At 43.6% G+C, this 17,035-nt stretch overlaps 2 protein-coding genes and 1 long non-coding RNA gene across 9 annotated transcripts in view; 2 read left to right on the top strand and 1 right to left on the bottom strand.

Moving 5' to 3' along the window:
• The window catches only part of LOC120893182 (myc box-dependent-interacting protein 1), a 36,284-nt gene extending 29,022 nt beyond the window's left edge, over nucleotides 1-7,262 (top strand). For 2 of the 7 annotated variants that reach the window (XM_040294909.1, XM_040294908.1), the window contains exons 3-11: nucleotides 436-571; nucleotides 676-866; nucleotides 966-1,070; nucleotides 1,139-1,391; nucleotides 1,607-1,702; nucleotides 3,151-3,756; nucleotides 4,247-4,699; nucleotides 5,614-5,756; nucleotides 5,846-7,262. In XM_040294909.1, coding sequence (XP_040150843.1) covers nucleotides 436-571; nucleotides 676-866; nucleotides 966-1,070; nucleotides 1,139-1,391; nucleotides 1,607-1,702; nucleotides 3,151-3,756; nucleotides 4,247-4,699; nucleotides 5,614-5,756; nucleotides 5,846-5,926 — 2,064 coding nt within the window. In that variant the 3' untranslated portion in view covers nucleotides 5,927-7,262. The remainder of the gene's footprint in view (nucleotides 1-435; nucleotides 572-675; nucleotides 867-965; nucleotides 1,071-1,138; nucleotides 1,392-1,606; nucleotides 1,703-3,150; nucleotides 3,757-4,246; nucleotides 4,700-5,613; nucleotides 5,757-5,845) is intronic. The other 5 variants (XM_040294910.1, XM_040294911.1, XM_040294912.1 and 2 more) reach the window with 5 other exon arrangements.
• Nucleotides 7,263-8,662: 1,400 nt separating this feature from the next.
• LOC120896132 lies at nucleotides 8,663-10,543 on the top strand. Its single transcript, XM_040300029.1, has 4 exons — nucleotides 8,663-8,944; nucleotides 9,027-9,270; nucleotides 9,338-9,429; nucleotides 9,503-10,543. The coding sequence occupies exons 1-4, from the start codon at nucleotides 8,750-8,752 to the stop codon at nucleotides 9,998-10,000; spliced, it is 1,029 nt and encodes a 342-aa protein (XP_040155963.1). The 5' UTR covers nucleotides 8,663-8,749; the 3' UTR covers nucleotides 10,001-10,543.
• LOC120896133 lies at nucleotides 10,351-13,096 on the bottom strand. The gene is made up of 2 exons (XR_005738402.1): nucleotides 12,238-13,096; nucleotides 10,351-10,856 (listed from the first exon to the last, which is right to left on the bottom strand). It is a non-coding gene; the product is annotated as an uncharacterized LOC120896133 (long non-coding RNA).
• Nucleotides 13,097-17,035: the final 3,939 nt, after the last annotated feature.

The raw sequence follows: 17,035 nt of genomic DNA on the forward strand, positions 1-17,035 counted from the left end.
TGTCCCATTTCTCACTGGCTCGTAAAAAACGTCCACTTGAACAATTTTTAAGCTCTTCGCAAAACTCAAAACCCTACCAACCTTGCGCCAGTGATGCTGCTGTGTGCTTGTGTGTCTAATGTTGTGTGTGTTGGTGTTATTTTTCATCGACCAATTGCTCGGTTCCACCGTACGAATGTGGTGTGGCCTATGTTGTGTGGCGGTTGTAATATTTTTAGCAGCATCATACTTTCTAGCTGCACCGAACACTACCTGAAACATGAAACAAATTCGCAGCCACTGTCGTAAAATGAGATGAAATAGATAAGCAGATTTATTTTCGATGCTTTTTAAGCAATATTTTTATATTTTCTCATTTATTCAAAATGAAAATCATCTAGTAAAATTGAGAAAATCATTATAATATTCTCCAACTTGATCTACTCCCCTTTGCAGCTCCTACAAAATCTTGGCAAAGTCGATCGAACGGCAGATGAAATTTTCGACGAACATTTGACAAACTTCAACCGACAGCACACCTGTGCAACCAGGCTGCAGAAAGAATTCAGCAACTACATCCGATGTGTTCGTGGTAGGTGTTGCGCGTTAGACATATATTAAAAAAGACGATGTTTTTTCACACACTGAATCATTTCTTTCCCTTTTTCGGAAACTATTATTATTATCACCATTCAGCCGTACAAAATGCCTCGAAAAGCCTCATGGAAGCCATTACCGAAGTATACGAAAGCCAGTGGACCGGCTCGGAAGTGCTGTACGGCCAGGCTAAAACGATCGACACACAGTACCAGCAGTTTTCGTACAAGCTGGCCGATCAGGTACTGAAGCAGCTGGACACCTACGCGCTACAGTTTCCGGAAATGAAGGTAAGCAAGCGCCCGACACGCCAACAGCATTTGTCGATTGCGCCGTGCACTTTGCTCTACTATGTGTACGCCTTTTTTACATTTTTTTTTTTTTTGCAGAAAAAGATTGACAAACGTGGCCGCAAGCTGGTGGACTACGATAGCCAGAGGCATTCTTTCCAGAGCCTGCAAGCGAACGCTGCCAAGCGCAAGGACGATCTGAAGGTAAGTGTGCTACTGCTGCTGCCCTCCCATCCGTCCTAAATCACATGGTGCGTTTGCTGTCGTTCCAGGTTACGCGAGGCCGTGAACAGCTGGAGGAAGCGAAGAGCACATACGAGGTGTTGAATTCCGAGCTGCACGACGAACTGCCGGCCCTGTACGATTCGAGAATACTGTTCCTGGTGACGAACTTGCAGACGCTGTTCGCGTGCGAGCAGCAGTTCCACAGCGAAACGTCCAAGGTGTACGCGGAGCTGGAAGCGATCGTAGACAAACTGGCCACCGAATCCCAGCGCGGCTCCTACACGCTGAAGAAGATCAACGGTAGGTGGACTTCCCAACTGGATGACGGTAAAACACCGTTGTACAGCGCTGTGCTGAGGGGTTCACACTGCAAACCTTCTGCAAAGAAGTTAACACCACTTTATGCATACTCGAATGCACCGTTAAAACACGGGATGATACAAACGTGTTTAATTGTAAATGTTGATTTGTTTTCCCCCCATCCCTCCCTCCCCGTCCCCACGTTCCGTTTTTAGCTAACTCGAACCCATCTAGCCCCCAGCAGTCACCGGTGAAGGCGAATCTGTCGATTGTGAATAATGTCACTAACGGGTCGGCCAACGCTAACGGACGTGAGTAGAGCTATCTGTTTTACGATAAGTTTGCATTCGATTGTGAGATATCGACCACCACAGGTGGTCATCCCGCACCGTCCCAGTGCATCCATTGGGGATCGATCATCGTTCGTTATCGTCATCGTAGGGAATATCCATTATTTGTAGCTTCTCATTTCGGCATCACGCGCGTTACACGTAAAATCCAATCAATGATATGCATAACAACAACATCATCAGTATGGTTTTCATGCGTTCATCCAGATTCTGATAGCAAAATAACACAAACCCAAATCTCAAAGGCTCAAAAGGCTGTACTCGCATTCCCATTGTTATGTCGCTTTTTGGTTTCCTAGTAAATGGTTCGGTGTTACTGTGTTGCAAAATTTAGTCTATTTTTGTTTAAGTGTCACATCATGTTCATTTCATAAACACTGGTCCTATCCTATCCTTCCTCCCCGTACGAATTGCTACAATTGATTGTTTGGTCATTGATAAGATTTTATGGTGTTGCTTGCCGTCCTGCGCGCGCGGGTTTTTGTAAGCAAGAGTGGTAATAATGTAAAGCTAATCTTTATTCAAAAATATGTCAGTATTAAAATTAATATTGCTTTTATATGTAATCATTTTGAAAATTAAAAAAAAGCAAGTCCCATGTACACACGTACACATACACACTCCAGTTTTGACTTGATCAATATGTAAGCTCTCGGGGTTTTTTTTTTTGAATTTTTAAATACAATTAAGTACAACTATACACACACACTTTGAATACATACATTTATTTTAAATTGGTTCCCATTGGTGATGTAAATATTTTTCAAACTCATTGGCGTGCTAGAAAGGGGTGTGTTTGACTTTGTATTTGTGAAATTATTTTTTCGAAATTTATAAACTAAAAAACAAGAATGTAAATAATGGAATGTAAAGATGTTTGTGCAACAAAAGTTGGGGACGATTCGTGAAAAGCTGAAAAATTTGCAAATAATTATATGTTACATTAGATCAAGCTTAAACCCCCCAACACAAGTAGCTGAAGCATGCGTGTGTGACAATTTTGTTTTTTCTTCTTCTTCTTCTTTTTCTCTTCCGTGTTTTCTTTCTATATATCCTGCCCACTTTGTTTTTGCGTTACGGGCGTGCGCTCCTGCGTTGGTCTCACCATCACCTGTGCTGTGGAACGGAAACGCACACACACACTGCGGCCAAAATCCGATCATACTGTTTTAACGTGTGTGCGTGTTCATAATTGTAAATGTGTGTGTATGTGTGTATGTGTGCGTGTGGCTCTCACTTTCATGCTGCAAAAACCCCCTCCTTCCCCTGCGCCTGCAAATCACCATTCTGCTCTATGGAATCGGATCGCCGGTGGAACGGAAAATCTTTCGAAAAAAAAAAAATCGGGGAAGAGGAAAAACCAACATATGTCCTTCGTTTACTAAACCCCACCACCATACCTAAAACAGATACTTCCGCGCAAAGTGTGCTACCGTCGCCGAGAACACCGTCACCCAACCATCAGCTCGACCGGCAGGCGGATGGGCCAGAAGATGAAGACGACGAACCTTCCTACCAGAACACGGAAATGGTAAAGGCGGCGGCGGCGGCGGCGTCGGCCGCGACCAAAGCACCGACCACGAACGGTACCACCGCCCCGGACAGCACGGCGAAGCACGGCGAGCTGGAATTGAACGGCAACGGCAGCGCACCGAAGGAGAACGGTCAGCCCGCAGCGACAGCGGTGACGGAAAGTGTTCCGGCCACCACAAACGGTACGCTTCATCACCCGCCGTCTGCATCCACTAATCAGCTTCCCCAACCCGACCACCACCACCAAACGCATCCGCCGACTGCGAACGGGCTGGCCAGTAATGCTCGGGGGGCGCAAGAGAATGGGGTACACGAAACGACAGTGACGGGCGCTAGTGCAAACGCAGCTCCGACAACGGATGTGCCCGCTGCAACTGTTGCCACAACGGCGGATGCTGCTGCTGCGGCTGCTGCTAGCGCTAATACAGATGCTGCCGTTCCAACGCCCACTACTATCGGTGCAGCAGCTGTTTTGCAAACAAGTAATACTAATGTATTTAAATCATCAACACACTACTCACACACATACATAAACACGACGAGGTCCTTACGACTCACTGTTACTAACAACCGTTACGTAGCATGGTCTCTACTACTACTATCACTATTACTACTACCACTACTACCACCACTTTTACTACTTCCACTACGGTTACACGCGCGTACTTGTTCTGCGTCTCACTGCCATCTTTCTTCTTCCTATCGTGGGCTGAACGTTGGCCGTGGTAGACGATACGGTATCCTTGCCACACTTTCACCATCCCCACCACTCGCACCACCATCCCCATCATTTGCGATCCCACCAGAACCTGCCACCGGTCTACCAGTACCGGAACGCTCCCGCCCAATTGGCTGCCGCGGGCACGGCAACACTAACCGCCTCTTCATTGCGCCCTCATCATCCTCCATCCACCGTAACCCTAACCGATCATCCACGCCACGTGTACCGTTCTACCGTTCTACCATCGCAAGCTGCCGGATCGGTGCGAATGGACAAGGTAACGCAGACGCCACCACTGCTTCCAGCACAACCGAACGCCGGCATGGCGGCAACGCTGGCGACACCCAAGACTACTTCCATAGCAACCCAAATGTGCACCACCATGCTGTCAAGGCCTGAGGCTACTGAGACAGCGCGAAGCTTTTCACCGGCTCGATGCACTGCTGCTGGGTACAACGTAAGCAGCAGCGGTACGCAGTATGGCAATGTGTCCACCCTAACACAGCAGCCTAGCTATTCGCCCTTTCCGTACACCACCGCAAACCGTATTCTCAACAGCTACAATAACAATACTAACACACGATCGTCACCACTGATCGCACCACAACAACAACAACAACAGCAACAGCCACACTTAACAACAACACGTGTCAGTTTGAGCAATAATAATTCAATGTCGGAAATTATTTACAATATTCCGGTCGGTAAGTGGGGTGGGCTTCTATCCTATGTACTGACGTTTTTTTGGCCTCACAGTTTTTGGCATCCTTTATTTGTGTGTATGTGTGTGTGTATGTATGCTGTGCGCCCGCTTGTATAATTATAATCCTATTTTGTTCCTCCCTTCCCGAAGTGGTGATCCTCCGGGAAGCTTCAATGGCACGTAAATACGTTTTGGATTTTGTGTGCCATTTTTTTTCTTTAGCCGGTTATTTAGTGGTTTGTTTGCTTTACTTACCTTTTTTTAGGCTATATTTTGTGTTCCTTTTATCCATTTTTTTCTTCAATTTTACCGCCAGCACACAATGTTGTTGTGGGTGTGTTTCTATTTACACGCTAGACTAATATAGATAATACTTGGTTTAAAGTACGAAAACATATCCTTCCCAAAAATATCCCCCACCATCATCGTATCATCGATTTCGGTTACATTATCTCACGTTTGGATAAGATTTTTAAGATCATTTGTTCTAGGAAAAAACACGTGGCAAGCTTTCTATTTAGTTATGCAATTAGACCAAAAATGAACTCTTTCATAGCGAGTAACATGTAATTTTAAGTTGTTATAAGTATTTTGTTTAAAAGCTATTTGTTGAAATCATTTGCATTCAGTGTGGTAGAATCATTTTTTGCAAATTAAATCATTTTCTTACACAAAAACATTTCTATCTGCTCTACATAAATCGACACAAAAAAAATCGCCAATTGTATTACTGATCGGTTCTTACTTTACTCGTACGATCACGTTGCACTTACTCAAACCTCTGTAAACCACTCTACCTCATGTTCGAGCATTACTCTGACCTTTAGTCTAGGGTTTGGTGAGGTAAAGCTTTCCGATCGTGTATGTTAACGTGGACACCGGTTTTTTTTCTTCTTTTCATACCACCATTCACAGGTGCAGCGACAACGGACTTGCCACCGGGTGTTTTGTATCGCGTGAAAGCTACGTACAAGTACGTCCGGGAAGACGTCGACGAGCTGAGCTTCGAGGTGGGCGATGTCATCAACGTGGTTGAGTACGAGGATCCCGAAGATCAGGTATGGTTTTATTTTTTCTTATTTTGTTTTCGATAATAAAAATACATTAATTATTACATTTTTCCACACCTTTTCCCCGCCCGCCACAGGAGGAAGGATGGCTGATGGGCAACAAGGAAGGCACAAACGAGAAGGGCATGTTCCCGGCTAACTTCACCCGGCCACTGTAAATTCGCCATTAGTCGGTTCGGTTTTACCTAAGGATACCGAGACGTTTTAACACCGGAGAATCCCATGAATCGCAAACCATTTTTTTGTTGTTTTCTGGTCGTCTAAGCTGCAATGAGTGAAAGGATATTCAGCAGCAGCATCTTCACAAGCCATCTTCCGAATAGAACATCATAAGCATGTAGAGTGACCGATAATTGTATCCACACACACACACACACAAAACGTGTTTGTTGCCACCATCCATAACGCAGCGGTTAGGCATTTGAATATTAGCTGTCCCACACATCCCCCCCAAACACACACAGAAATCGATATAGTGTAGCAAAACGTACACCGGGTACACCGTTATTTTTAAAAAAATATTCGAAATGGAATTGCATCAGTGGCGCTCACCCTCCACCCTCAAATCACCACCATCCCGACAGTCAGTTAGTAGTTAGTTAGTCATCCGTTTACTGGCGGGACCGAGTGAGTCACAGGTGGTAGAGAGCGAGCGTTGTGTTGTGTTGCGTTGCGTTGAAAGCAGATGGTTTCAGTTTTCGGTTTTTAATTCCCTCACGTTTCACCTCGTAGTAGCCGTCCTGTGTATTTTTGTTGCGTATTATGTTATTAGTAATCACGGCGCGCGCAACATTGCAGCGCAAGCGTGGTGTTTGCGTGCCACCTTTGATGGATGGTACCGGGTTTTGGTAGTGAAGCGAAGCAATGGCGCAATCTAATAATTGTAGTCTTCCCTGTCTTCCCGGTTCCGGTGAAAAATAAGGCAAATGTTGCATATTAGTAATATATTAACCCCTTTCTTTGTTTATGCACACCCCTATGCGCCGCGGCAATTGTATGTGTTGCTACGGCTACTGCTGCCCTACACGAAATCGTTAATACCGTACGCGCAAGTCATCATCTAACTATCTATGAGCATAATGTCGTCGTTGCGTAACAATGGAAAACTAATGAATAACGTGTGCCTTTTTATTAAAGAAAAAGAAAAAGAAGAAGAAAGGGAGGGAGCGAGAGAAAAAAGAAGAAGAAAGCAAGCAGAAGAAACTAAGCAAAAGCAATGATACGAAAACAAGAGAAAACAAAACAAAATCGGCAACTAACGAAATCTTTTTTCTTTCTTTCTTTTTCTGCCTTAAGTTAAGCTGTTATCATCTCGTTATTTTATGTTATTTGAAAGGCAATTGTTCTCGTTGTTTCTTCCCCATACACAATCCTTCCCTAACAGAGCTATTTTTAGTTTGCCCTAACTTTTTTTATCATTTTGTCTGTAAAAAAACAATTCATGAGAATCAAATATAACTTACTACGAATACAATCGACAAACAAACAAAAATACTGCTGGTTTTTTTTTTTGCAAGGATGTAAACCATTTTCGTTTTGTGTATTTAAACAAAAAAGAAACATAAAGAGCGAGAGCGAAAGAGAGCGTGCGAACAGGAGGAGGCGGTAGAAGGTAGAATGGTAGCAAGCATTTCTTCCCGATGAAACACAACCGGCAGTTTTAGGTGTAAGCGATGAAACCCCCAAATCGAAAGAAATAAATAAATCATTTTGTTTGTGAACATTGGCGTCTGGGCTGTGTGTTATTTTGCTATCAAACTGGGGAGCAATTTTGTCTTGAGATTGATTTGGACTTTGCGTAAAAGAGAACGTTAAATTTTGTTGTTTTCTTATTAGAAAAGGAGATATTCAATTTTCCAACTATTTAGGCTATAAAACATATTTAAATAATAAATTAAAGGCATTTCCTTTTGATTCCCCGGTTTGTTCACGGTGAAAAGAAGTTTTAGCGGGGAATGAAAAAGAAACTGCATTTAATTCATTATTTTTATATGTTTTATGGTACAGTGGAGCGCCGTTTATCCGGACTTGACTTCGCCCGGATAAGCGAATAACACGGATAATGAGTCAAATGATATATTTTATCATGTTTTTCGAAAGAGAATTTTAAAAATTTGCCGTGCATTATAGTGTTTTTTGTTATGACAATGTGCTCTTATAACCGCTTTTTCAAATATCCTCTTCATAACCCAATGTCACTTTTGCATTGAACTGTCATTTCTCAACAGCACGGATAAACGGAAAGCCGGATAAAAGGTATCCGGATAAACGGCGCTCCACTATATAAATAATTAGGGAATTGAATATCCTATTTTTTGGTGTACGATAAGGCCCGTGGCAACGCTCATCGGATGCGATTTTATCGGACGAGATTTATATGGGATTTGACAGATAACGTGCGATTTCGTCGTCCGACCACAATTGACATTTTCGAGCACGAATAATCGAGAATTCTAGCAAATTTCCTTAAACTGGAGCCTTAAACTGCACCAGTTTAAGGGAATTTAGAAAAAAGCCTTTAAAATCAACTATGATGTGGCTTTTTCGTTGTTTTCTTTTAGATTCGCTCGAAAATGATGTTTCCTATCGTTATAATTGGTCAGGTAGCCATTTTATACTTAAATAATATTGATTTTTTATAAAATAACGTCACACAAAATTAGCTTTTGTTTTTCTTCAAAAATCTAAGCTATGTGTGTAAAATGAGCTCGACGGCATCGTCAATCGATAGAAGCAAGTCTAATATACGAACTCACCAAATATTAGCGCTTTCAACACACTTGATCACACACAAATCCACAATTTCAGGCGTATCGAGTACTAATCGAGCAGATATGGGAAAACAATTTCGAGCAAATGTCACTTGGGTTCGGTTGGCTCACCTCAAATGTCAAACGAGTGGCAGCCGCGGCATTGCAACTGTCAGCTCGGACGCTGTTTTTTGCTCAAAGTGCAGTTTATGGTTTGCGATTTTCTCCTGGATGGTAACGTTGTTTACGTCTCGATTGGTAGTGGAGCATGGCAAGAGCGCGACGAATATGAAAATTGTCGCAACAAACCGTTTGCCTTTACCGTGCTTGAATACTGGCTTCACGGGGTACTCATTTTTAAAAGAGTATTTGTCGTTTTACTTCATTCCGGTCAGCAACATGAATATAAAAAGAGAAAGAACGAAGGTAAGATATTTATGGTGGCAGACCAATAACCGATGCACGTTAGTTTTACCTACACACTGTACGCCTTTGTTTGTACTTTTAGACCGTAGATCTAGGAGCGGAACGTACCAGGACACTGATACAGTTCATACAGGCGATACCTTACCTGTGGAATAGCAACGACCCGCTGTATAAAAATAAAAAATCCCAAGCCGAAGCATGGGAGTCCATTTCCGAGGAGATGGGCGTACCAGTGCCGGACCTGAGACATAAATGGGCTTCCCTGCAATCCTCGTTCCGTCACTTCCTCGTCCTGTATCAAAAGGGTCAAGCATCACAAAATTGCGGTAAGTTCTCTGGGTGCGAATGTGGCCTAATGAACTGAGCTTAATTGGAATACTTCAATCCTGTCAGAGGGCGGTCAGTTGCCGCGTAGAAGATGGTACCTTTACGATGATATGCTGTTCCTATTGGCTAGCGGCAAGGAAAGAACTCCGGAGAGAACGGTACATAAACCTAGAATTTTTGTGTTTTAGATACATTCTTACACCGTCAAATATAATTAACACCTCCAAACAGGTAATCAAACAGAACAACGATTCCACCGAGGACATGGATCAATCGATGGACGTAGTTTCCCATCTCACTGATACTAAAACGACAACAGGCAACTCGCTCGAAATGTCAGGCCAAAATCCTATCGAGCGGACCGTGCCCTCGCCTTGGGCAGCAGTTTCGCGTACACCGATCCGGAAACAGATTAAATCACGGCACGTAAGCTCGGTAGTCGTTCGGCAGGACCTGTACGCGAAAAGGAAGGTGATGTACCAGACTAACCCTACCTATCAGCGGCGTAAATCGAATGAGCCTGATGATGCTTCCCCCGGCACCACCACACAGAAGGATGACCGAGTGACCAATAGCTACTGCGATGCGCTCCGTTACGGGCAGAATGTTGGCAGAGTGTTGGCACAGTTGTCACCGCAACGAAGGCATGCGGTTATGATCAAAATAGACGAAATACTGCTCGATACGGCGAAGGAAAGATATCAACAACATTATGGAGCTGATCCTTAGTTACTACTAAGCCAGTAAAAAGGCAAGGCTCTTAATTAAGCATTTTATTGTGTAGAGGCGGGAGGCCAGCGGATGTGATTTAATATTGTAATTGAGTACGAATAATCTAAGGACATGAATCTGTTCACGTTCAAATCAAATTATAAATCATTCATTGCATTCTCGAAAGCTGAAAGACAGGATCGTTTGAGTTGAACTTACATATCTTTTAGTCCTTAGTTCTAATTTATTTTAGTCCTCATTTTTATTTCTCAAAACTGACTGGCAAGTGAACTATTGTTCTCGGATACTCAATACGCAGTAAAATTTTGTTTTATTTTGATGTCTCATAGATTATTTACCAGGGGATCCATTTATAAATGATCAGTTTAATTTAAAATTTTTCTGTCGGTTCAGCTTTGACGTGAATAACCAACAGCGCTGGTATTAATTTACTTTTCTCATGTTTTTAACGCACATTCTTCTATGATGGTTTACGAAATACACATGTACCTCCGTGGCAAAGGATCTCAATCACTCCAGTAGATCTGGTTCCACCGCTTTTATCCTGTTGAAGGTGTTTCCATTTTCCATTGAACGTATGTTATTTCTCCTTCCGTTCTAAAGCGTGTTTCTATCCTCTTTCATAACCATCGGCAGTGATAGCCTCCTGAACAGACGGATACATAGCTCCGGAACTATAGGAGTCCGCAGTTTCGGAAAATCTGGCTCGATTTCTGTTTAGTGTATATTTCATTTTTGCTATACTGCGGAACGTCATCCATAATCATCGAACAGGATGTACAAGATGCGTCGCGCAAGCGATGTGTAGTTCCAGGGTTCTGGAATTAAAGCAGTATATTGGTCTCCTCGATTCCTGAAATTACAAAGAAAACATATTGATTTAATTATATTTTATTATATGTAGTAGAACTACTTTCATTTTAAGCTAATTTGAACGAAAAGATCAACGAATGGCCACATTTTTAATCTTCAGTCGATCGTCAAACGTGATCGGGGAAAAATAATTCGTACCCAAGAACGAAACACACACACGTACTGGGGCGCACGAACGTTCCAGCCGATAGCCGTATTTTCCCCATGCACACAAGACCCCTCAAGCACGCTGCGTGGAAAGAAGGGAAATGGGAGGGGGGCGGGAGTTTCCACCGCAAAAGCAAACACACATTTGGCAACGAAAGGGAGCGACGGCCTGTTTGCCCCGAAGCGAGGATCTCCACGGATCACGCCAGGAAGGCGGAAGAAGCAGTAGACTGTCCACAGGGGTCTGCGCTGGGCAGGGTGTAGTGCACACTGGGGTGAATCTGAGACGCGCTCCAATTCGTTCTCAGTTCACTGTCACTAGCGAACGGTCCAGCCACTCTCTCTTGCTCTCATTGAAAATATCCAGAGACTATCGTCGAGTACAGCGACTGGGACTGGCTGCGGCTCGGTATGCGCGTTTTACATCATTGATTTATTTTATAGGGCGAGGCAGATTTTCATCTCATTCATGTTCTCCCGTGCCTGGCTGGCCCTCCCTACTTGCACACAGTACAATTTTTATGGGTATTCTACACCGTGCCGACCAATCACACGTATTATCCTCAATCCTTTCGCAATTACCCTTGGTGGAAGAACATTGGTATGAGTCTGTTCGTCTCGAACTCTTGTTCGTAACGATGCAACAAAACCTTTAAATTCTCGCTAGGACCATTTCTTCCAACAGCAATCAATGTTCCGGTGTTGTCATCTTATCTCACTCTACGCACACACCTCACAACATCCATTCTCACGATACAGTGAATCTCATGCTCACTCTGCGCCGTGACTCATTCGGACACAACGCTCGCTGCATCTCGGTCGGCCAGCTAGAAAACGAAAACAAGCACAAAATGTGGCCCCAAAATGTTTTCTCTCAAAAACCAAAGGTAGTCACGGCTTATCTGGCTATTTCCTTTGCCGCACCGCGCCTACGGGTCGATTTTCAGTGTCCCATGAAAAAAACTCTACTTTTCTCACGCTCATCTCATCTCACTTCCAAAACCAAGATCCGAGGAAATGACAAGCTGATCCCATCGACCTCTACTACTACTACAACTGACTGCATCATCCTCTCCATGACTTTTGCACATCAAAGAACGGACACACATACACACTCACGCATACAGGCACATGCACACACACACACGCACACATCGACCCGCTCCCACTCGGGACCACTCGCAATGGATTGAGAAAAGGCTGCATTTTCTTACATTTTGCTTCCGCTGATAGCTTGACTGCACTTGTTTCGAGCTTTTAATTTGACACCATCATCATCATCCGAGCCAGCGCAGCCTGTAAGACGATTCCTGCTCGCTGCTACTCCCTTTGCTGCACCCTCCACGGCGACGTTCACGTTCACTTTTGCACAATTTTCATCTCACTTGCGTCGCGCAACTGAGAATCATCCTCGCCCCACGACACCGAAACTGGAGTCGGTCGAGCACAGTGCGGATTTTGCCACCCCGCCCTTGTGTGTATTTTCGCGTAGTTTTTCTTCGCACCACCGACAGGGCGCTGTTGCACTTTTTCTTTTCCCCCTGCGAGCAGGCGCAACCACACTGCCCCACACTGTCCCACACTCCCTGATGGTGCGGAGACGGGACGAGCAGCAGTCGCTGGATGTACCGTGGTTCGACCGTGGCCGTGCGTGCGTGACTGCCTGCCGGACACACAGACGGGTACAGACGGGTGGCGAAAGCTGGTACCAGGAGCACGCATTCACGTACACCACGGCAAGAGGCGCTGCTGTCGACACACACGGGAATACGCGCACGGTTCCTCAATCGGCCATTAAGATGACGCGGTCGTCGTCGCTCTAGCTGGGCCTCGGCGGATCGGCGGATATGTTTTCTGCACAGCTTCGGGGCGTGAAGGCTCCGCAAACAACACGCACACGCGAACGCAACTGCTTCCCGGACTGTACGACCGGATGCACTTTTCCGGCTCGATTTCGTTTGCGAAGGCAGGCCAAAATCGCCACCGTTTTCTTTTACCGTGAAAAGAAAAGACTTTTTCTTAGCTGCTTTTTCTGCGCTCTTCCACTAGTGATGTGCGCTGTGAGCAGAACTGTACAGCTCCATCCAGCTCCGATATGGAACAAGATTGAGATGGGCGCTATCCGCTCCGGCGCTGGGTTGATATTCCCAGCAAGCCTGTGCAACCGTTTTGCTGCGTACGCAGTACAGGCGATGTTTTATTTGAAAGAGCGGTTTCGGTGTCATTTCAATCGTTCCTCAAAAAGTGGTACTTTTACGGTGTCATAACGGCGTCTGACCCCAGAATGAAATCATCGAAGATTCCGTTCAGCTGATGGTAAAAGACTGGAGCATTTTGAAAATACCAAAAAAGCTTATGGCACCCGAAGCGCCACTCGTTTACCTCATAAAATTAGCGTTTTAAAACAACTTAAAAATATCCTTTTCTTATGTGTTTCGTCTAACTTCATCTAATTCATCTAATAGAATGTGAAGTCTTTTCACTCGTGCTATATGATTGCTTAGCCAGAAAAATGTCCCGCCACAGATTAAACTTAAACGACTGGAAAATTTATTATCCATAGCAAAAAATGAAATTTTAGGGCTTTTATTGGTTTGATCAATATATAGCGTATTACAACTCATCATTATGCCGCAGCTGGATGTATTTGGACCGTAGCGTCCTGTGTACTATTAAAAACGATAATGTATTAATTTTCCTCAAAAGCCGTTTACACAATATAGATATTCACCGGCGAGTTGTGGAATCTTTAATGTTGTATGACCGTATATAGGATGATCTTTTTGATAAACGTTATGTTAAAGCAAGTTGGTAAATCCCAAATAGCCCGCTCGTACTTTATAGCTGATTTGGGGCTGTTTAACGAAAAATCGTTCCGATGTCGTACTTTGTGGCTGATTAAGAGATAGACGGTACTTTCCAGAACTAAGGAGCTTTTTAACAGGCCCATGGTACTCTCAGGAACCTTGTAGCTGATTAGCCTGATGTGTATGGTTCACGATGGAACTTGAAGGCTTGTTAAGAAAGCGTACCGAACTTGGTGGAACTTTATAGCTTTTTAATGCATGACATCGGTACGAGGTGGCCCTTGTCAAAGTGTCAAAGACTGGTGCCGTCAATCATCTCGTTGCTACTGTCCAAGCTAGTTAAGTTAATTGAAGGAGTAATATTCAGTGAAATGATTGTGAATGTACAGCAAATTGGGTGAAATTTTGTATAATTCATGAATATTAAGGATTTAAAAATATAAACATGTACACAAACAAAACAAATCCTGTTGTTTATTTCATCGATGACGCTTGCTTGAAAATAAAACACAAAGAAAAATAATCCCCGGTACCCTGGCATAAGGAAGCTGCTTAAGCGCTGTTTGAAAGTCCCACCTGGAACTTTGATGCTGTTTATCTACTGCAAAAGGCGAATTCAAGCTAGCTGCTTAAGCAATTTTGGCTATTTGAGATGTGTCGGTTCTTTTTCAATATTTTTGGTGATAAAAATCATTTATTAATTATTTTAAAAAAGCATGGTTTACCTACACTAAATACTCAACTCGATGCCAGCATCCGCACGTGTGGTCCAAAACAGCCGAAGTCATACAAAATCATGAAAAAGTCTGCGCCTTTGGGTTCTGGTTTCCACCCGACTTTTACCGAGCCAAACCGAATAGTTGTGTTCGTTAAATATGTGTGCGTAGCCTACCTGCCGTATGCCGCTGTGATACCGAGACGCATAGACAACGCAACAAGAGAACATGTGTAGCCGTGAGGAAACTTTTTTGTATCTCTTTTGCCTTGTCCTTGCTTTTAGATCCTGATGAATGACACCTTTCGGGTACGTTCGATAGGCGTTAATGGTGAAGATATAATCGTATGCTATCGGCTCTGCATTCGGGCATGGGCAGACCCGTGGGCGTCGTGTGGATGCTCGTGATGGGTAAAAACTTCATGTAGGGGTATCAAAGAAAAAGTTATACTGTCAGTTTTACGTGAGCGCCTATCGAATTTTTTCGATCGAAAAATTGTGTTGAGGCCGAATGTATGAGTTTATGTGCAGCGAAATGTGTCTCTGTATCCCACTCCCTTACCCCCACACACCCACATACACTCGCCACGCTCTCTCTTAAAATTTTGGTGCGCAGGCTACGTATCACACAATACAAAAGGTCGTTCTAACCGCGTGCACTGATCAAAGTCGCGATGGTCCAATCGGAACGCCGACACACCAAGTCACATATTTGGTGTGAAGGCAGTTTTCTGACCAAAACGTGCGGATGCTGGCACGACTACACATCGTTGATGGAAGTGATGATCTGAAAATAGATATGTGTTTGAGATGGAAAAGAAAACATCTCAAATATAAAATTTTGGTGGAGGAACGTAAGCGTGAGACGTCCGCGTGTGTGTACACTCGAGAACTCATTTTTTGCTCTTTCCTGGGACCCACATGTTCTACCCCTAGTGCTACAAATCCACTAAACGACCACTAAACGGTTTGTGTACATGTTTATACTCTAAACCTAAACGGAATATAAAAAGACTTCGTTTAGCAGACGGCAAACGACTCATGCATTCTAAAAATAGCAAAAAAGCTGGTGGCGCCTGTCGTAATTTTCGCTCATTTTTACAATTTTATTTTTCGTTTGCACTTGCCGATCTTTCCTCTACGCAATTAATCACAAGACTGCCTGCCTGAACTCCTCCTGTCAGATTCCGCATGCCGCGTTTTTTGTTTTCGCTCGCTTCTCTCTCGGTCTCTTTCCTTTTGTTTGGTCTCCTCTCTCTCTCCGTCTTTCGCCTTATTTCAAATATCTATGCGCTGCCCGTTAGGTAATACAGTTTCCTCCCGTCTCCTATTTTCTGACCTTTCCGCGACGCTTGGATATTTAATTCCTGCTATACGCCTCTCAACTCCTACAGCGCCATCTGTTTGTGGGATACCCCAATCAGTTGAGCTTCATCGCTCGGAGGAGAGCTTTCTCATTTCCTCTGTACTGTTGTATGGTTTCGCATTGAAGTTATGCATCGCTAGAACTAGAACGGCGATACGATTGTTTAAATACTAAACTCCAATGGAAACCACCAGCACTGAAGCATTTGAGATTTGAGTAATGGTCGTTGGTGTTTAACGCCATGTATCTGACCACACGACCATTCATATAGATTTTGCTCGGAAAGTTAGAAGGCTATATAGGTCATGATAAGATGAAACTTGGGAACCATTGCAAGAAAGGATATCAAACAGGCAACTTTGATTTACGACCTCCTCGAGTTACGATGATTCGCAGATACGACGATTTTGATTTTGACAGTTAAAAGTTGTCATTGAGAAGAAATTGATGTATTTTTTGAATTTCTTGGCTGATAACCGTTATACACACATTTCCAAAGATTCCACAACTCGCCGGTCTTGAATATCTATATTGTGTAAACGGCTTTTGGAGGAAAATTAATACATTATCGTACATTACTTTAAATAAAGTACACAGTTTCATAGATTCCGACTCTTCAATTTCAATTATAAACTTTATATTCACAGATATTCGACATACGACTATTTCGACTTACGCCTTCCTTTGGGACATATTTTCGGTCCCAAATACAGTCGTATCGCGGGGGACACCTGTATAATGATGAGTTGTAATACGCTATATATTGATCAAACCAATGAAGCTGTGGAGCTTTCATTTTTTTGCTATGGATAATAAATTTTCCAGTCGTTTAAGCTTAATCTGTGGCTCTTGGGACATTTTTCTGGCTCTAAGCAATCATATAGCACGAGAAGAAGAAGCTACTTCACATTCTATTTTTACTATTATACGCCATGATTAGATGAAGTTAGACGAAACACATTGCAAGAAAAGGACAGCTTTATAATGATGTGTTATAAAACGCTAATTTTATGAGGTAAACGAGTGGCGCTTCGAGTGCCATAAGCTTTTTTGGTATTTTCAAAATGCTCCAGTCTTTTACCATCAGCTGGACGGAATCTTCGATGATTTCATTCTGGGGTCAG

The sequence above is a fragment of the Anopheles arabiensis genome, chromosome 2, assembly GCF_016920715.1.
Source record: "Anopheles arabiensis isolate DONGOLA chromosome 2, AaraD3, whole genome shotgun sequence".
Taxonomy (NCBI): domain Eukaryota; kingdom Metazoa; phylum Arthropoda; class Insecta; order Diptera; family Culicidae; genus Anopheles; species Anopheles arabiensis.

Coding starts and splice junctions, on each gene's coding strand:
- LOC120896132 (XM_040300029.1), top strand. CDS start 8,750: ATGGTAACGTTGTTTACGTCTCGATTGGTAGTGGAGCATGGCAAGAGC. Junction 8,945..9,026: donor TAAAAAGAGAAAGAACGAAG/GTAAGATATTTA, acceptor TTGTACTTTTAG/ACCGTAGATCTAGGAGCGGA. Junction 9,271..9,337: donor TCAAGCATCACAAAATTGCG/GTAAGTTCTCTG, acceptor CAATCCTGTCAG/AGGGCGGTCAGTTGCCGCGT.